At 35.3% G+C, this 4,464-nt stretch overlaps 1 protein-coding gene across 1 annotated transcript; it reads left to right on the top strand.

Annotated features, from left to right (window-relative positions):
- Positions 1-3,184: 3,184 nt before the first annotated feature.
- Positions 3,185-3,706, top strand: LOC149770056 (E3 ubiquitin-protein ligase TRIM45-like). The gene has a single exon (XM_089949463.1). The coding sequence runs from the start codon at positions 3,185-3,187 to the stop codon at positions 3,704-3,706; it is 522 nt and encodes a 173-aa protein (XP_089805589.1).
- The last annotated feature ends 758 nt before the right edge of the window (positions 3,707-4,464 follow it).

Below are 4,464 nucleotides of genomic sequence, written 5' to 3'. Positions count from 1 at the left end.
AACAGTCCCTCATTAAAAATGTGTCACTGTATAATAGTCTCTCACTATAAGGTATCTCAGTGTAAGTCTCTCACTACAAAGTCTCTGTATAAGTCTTACTAAATATGAGCTAGTATAATAGTCTCTCACCATAGTTTCTTAGTAAAACAGTATCTCATTATAAAGTGTCTCAGTATAAGTCTCTCACTATAAAGTGCATCTCAGTAAAACACAATCTCTAACTATAAAGTGTATTTGAGTGTAAAAGTCTCCCACTATAACATGCCTCAGTACAAGTCTCTCACTATAAAATGCCTCTCAGTATAACAGTCTCTCACCATAGTTTCTCAGTAAAACAGTATCTCACAATAAAGTGTCTCAGTATAAGAAAGTTTCTTCTTTAGCCTAAATGCAAGCCATCCACAAGGATTGGTTTATCTCTGTGATGTAGAATGATGAAGATGTAGAATGTGATGTAAAATGTTATTGTACATAACCAATTTTGTTCTTACAGTGGCCTTAACTTTTGCCCTCAAATCATTAGGATCCCTTCATATACCAAATGCATACTATTTCCAAAGTTTGGTAATGGTAGTTGGTGGATAACATGAATTATTGAATGGAAACAAAATGGGGAACAGGTGCATGCAATGGCAGATGGATGTAATAACATGATATGCTCTGCCTTATGGTAGGTGTATAGAAATTGCTATTACAATGGCATGAAAATGTATTCAAGTCATCTACATATTAAACATATCAACCAAATTAAACTTGGCTGCTTCATGTGATGTTTGCTTAAAGATACAGTGATGCTGCCAGGATTTTATCTAAATGGGATAGCTCCCCCCTTTTCCAAAAGTAAGGAGAGGGATATTACAAGAAAAGGAGATAGGGAGGAACCAGCGATCATTTAATATTTACCTAACAATTCAATATCTCTCTTTCATCCTGCTCCATATATAAATAATAAAATACAAATTGTATGCTGCACAGAGTACATTTATATATGTATGACTTTAAACTCATTTATAGGAGTTGTCATTATAACACTGCTCTTGAAGTCTGCAAATTCATATAAATTTTGTATCAATACTGCATTCACAGGTTCCGGCAACATCCCTGATGATGCATTGAGGTTACAAGGAATGTAGTGGTACATGGATATTAAATGGCAGATTTTCCTAATTCTACAGTCAAAGTATGACAGCTACATATCCCTACATGGTTTACTATATATTTTCTTGTAGAAAAAATCAAAACATTAACCAGTGATGATGGCACCATTGGAAATAAGTAACAAACTAAAGCAGGAAAGACAAAGATGAAAGAATCTTAGTTTTTTTTTTATTCTGAATATTCAAGATTGGGTGAATCACTGTGAAAAACTGAAAAAAGTATGTGTCCCTTACAAAGTATGCCCTGTCTGATGTCCTTGCATTTTCCATCACCAAGTGAATAGTCCATCATTTCTCCACTATTATTTACCCCTAAAACCCAACATGTGCTGCATCTTTACATTTTACATGGTATAACCAAGGCATTTACAAACCTGTCCAAACAAAGCCACCAAATGATTTTAATCTGGTCTATTCATTTCAATTTTCCTCCCATACCGGTATTTATGAAGAGCAATAGTGATCATTTCCAAGTATCAATATATTCGTCCATTTTGGGTTTATATGTTTAGTATTAGTTCATGTCCATAAATTGGATTGTACCATCCCCCCCAAGGTCTAATGCCTGTGGATGGGGGAGGCGGTACAATCCTATTTATGGACACAAAGTACTTCATTGGTCAACAGCAACAAACTATCTCAAATTTGGCTTCTTTCTATGCACAATAGGGTCTTGAAACAAATATTACCACGACATGACTGTGAAAGCTCTCGAGGTCTACTTATTATTTTCCTGTCTTTTTTTTAATTTTTTTAAAAAAAATAAATCTTACTGGATTTGCTGCCTTAGAACATTGAAACCAAGTGTTTAAACCAAGAAGACTAGAAAAAGACAGCAATGCACAAATAAAATTATCTTTTGCAGCCGACACATTTTCTTTTAAATAATTCTCTAAAGTTTTCCTGTCCGGCTGCTCATATATGCATCACCTCACCAATTATTCATTGCCATATTCCATTTTTAGATGCGAAACCTCTATTTATTTCTCAGATTGTCCAATTTAAAAAGGCATTTTGGGGCCTTTTTAAGTTAAAAAAAACTTGATATCATGATTATTCATGAATTAGAACATACAAGAAGCGAATTCAAAGCAAACTTTATATTTTAAAAAAATTGTGTAACAATATTAATTGAAGTGTCACGACTAAGTTTAACTGCCATCATTAATAATAATGAAATTTTGCACAAATCATTTCTGAGCATACTCTCGATGTATTTCCGCCGTTACAATATTATATATAATATATCTGAATGAAGAATGATGTCTATGAAACAAATAAGATCAATTTATTTGATGGAAATCATTGTTAGTTTCCTTAGATAGCAAACATTTTATTTTAAATTTGTTGCTTTCAACGTTTCCACTGATCTCTCTACCTCATGTACAGGAAATGGAAATGGGACACGAGATCATCCATATAAGCTGCTGATTTCCCTCGTGCAAGACGGGTTCACTATTCTCCTTTGAAAATGTAAATTTTCCTGTATTGAAGTGTGAAATACTTATTTATTTAGAGAAAATGCTACATGACCGGAAGTGAAGTTTCTGACCCATTGAATCTTGAATTGGTTACAGTATAATACGTTATAACCTATGGCATGAACTTCACTGTGAGTTCCTTTTGGAGGAGATTATAAATTAACATATGATTTTGTAAGATTTGAATACACTGGAATGTTCTTGGCTGCCAAAAAAATTGATGGAGCATAATGGGAAAATAATTATCCTCAATCCAGTATTAAAATAAGTGTTAAAAAAAAATATTCGAAGAAAACAGGAAGCTTTAGTATCTTCTAGAAATGAATTCTGGAACAGTACGAAACGTCTAGAAGGAGAACTTGGAACACATAAAGCATTTTATGTATCGGTATGGACTAATCGAGCATGCCCATGCTTTACAAATAGAAACTTTGAACTTAAAACACCGTTAGTCAGGGGAAGTATCTATTATTAGGTGGCACAAATAGATTGACAGTGGATTTGTCATGGTTCTTTGCAAGTTTATATAATGGTATCTTGTTCAAAATGGCGGATGCTAAAATAGAGACTGAAGATGTGCCTTGTTGTCCAATATGTTTGGAACAGTTCAACCTACCCAGACAGCTGCCGTGCGCCCACTCTTTTTGTGAGAAGTGTTTACAGTCTCACATAACAACAGAGGCAACGAAGCATGCGATGTTGTGTTCTGTTAAGTGTCCAGTATGTAGACATTCAGCAAGTCCCTCGATAAAGGATAGACCGACAAGTGAATGGGCGTCTTTGTTTCCAACCAACACAGTATTACAATCAGTCTCAAGGGAATCAAAAGTAGGTCGTTTGTGTGACGCTTGTAACACCGAGGTTGACGCTGTTCTCGCTGAAGGGTTCTGTGTATTTTGCAAAGAAGCCATGTGCGGAGATTGCCTAAAACTTCATAGGAGACAGAAAATATCAAAGGATAATACCATTATTAGTGTGGATGAATTATATTGTAATCCAGAAAATGCGATGAAACTTGCAGAAGGCTTTTCCTGTTCGGAACATCATGGAGAAGATATAAAATACTAGTGTAAAGATCACAAGGTTCCCTGTTGTGGCACATGCTTCTTCGAAGGCCACAAACTTTGTACCAAAGTGATTGACTTAAAAAAAGAACTCCCTGCTCTGCTATATGACAGCAAGCCAGATGACACAATTGCGGATATGAAAAAAATCGAGATTCATCTAAAGAAGTTTATGGAGATGAATGAAGGCTTTGTTAATAATCTTCAACCCCAAGTTGATAGACTGACCAACAAAATCAGAGAAGTAAGAACGAAAATTAATGCAGCTCTAGACCAGTTAGAGAAACGAGTGGAGACAGAGGGAAACAGAATTTACAAAGAAGAAGTTATCAGGATACAGGATGAAAATCATCAGTGCTTGTCACTAATTCATGCTGTGAGAAATTTCCACTATCTCCTTGAAGCAGTAAGTAAATATGGGAGCAATTTACAAAAATTTATAATGTTGGAAAAGATGAGGTTGCAGTTACAATCCTACTGCAATCTAGTGGGAGAAAAGTACATGAAAACTGACACAATAACATTAGAGATTGAATTCGCATCTCCGATACAATCCATTTTGTCTGTCCCTTTCTTTGATTTAGGGAAAGTTGTAACTACAACCAGCTCCAACACTCTGCCCCTAACATGTTCACAGAGGCCAACGAAGGACTGTCAGGTAGAGAGGGTTGATGTAATTGATCTTAAAGTACCTACTGGTAATACCCCATGGTACAGTGGTGTCACATTTCTCCCTGGAGACAGAGTGATGCTTGCTGATTA

Source organism: Sinohyriopsis cumingii, unplaced genomic scaffold (genome assembly GCF_028554795.1).
Source record: "Sinohyriopsis cumingii isolate HCF-2022 unplaced genomic scaffold, ASM2855479v2 utg002801l, whole genome shotgun sequence".
Lineage (NCBI taxonomy): Eukaryota > Metazoa > Mollusca > Bivalvia > Unionida > Unionidae > Sinohyriopsis > Sinohyriopsis cumingii.
Note: the sequence above shows the minus strand (reverse complement) of the source record. Positions and strands in the feature narration are given on the sequence as shown.

What these genes read in the sequence shown, in the direction of transcription:
- LOC149770056 (XM_089949463.1), top strand. Translation starts at nt 3,185, where the DNA reads ATGGCGGATGCTAAAATAGAGACTGAAGATGTGCCTTGTTGTCCAATA.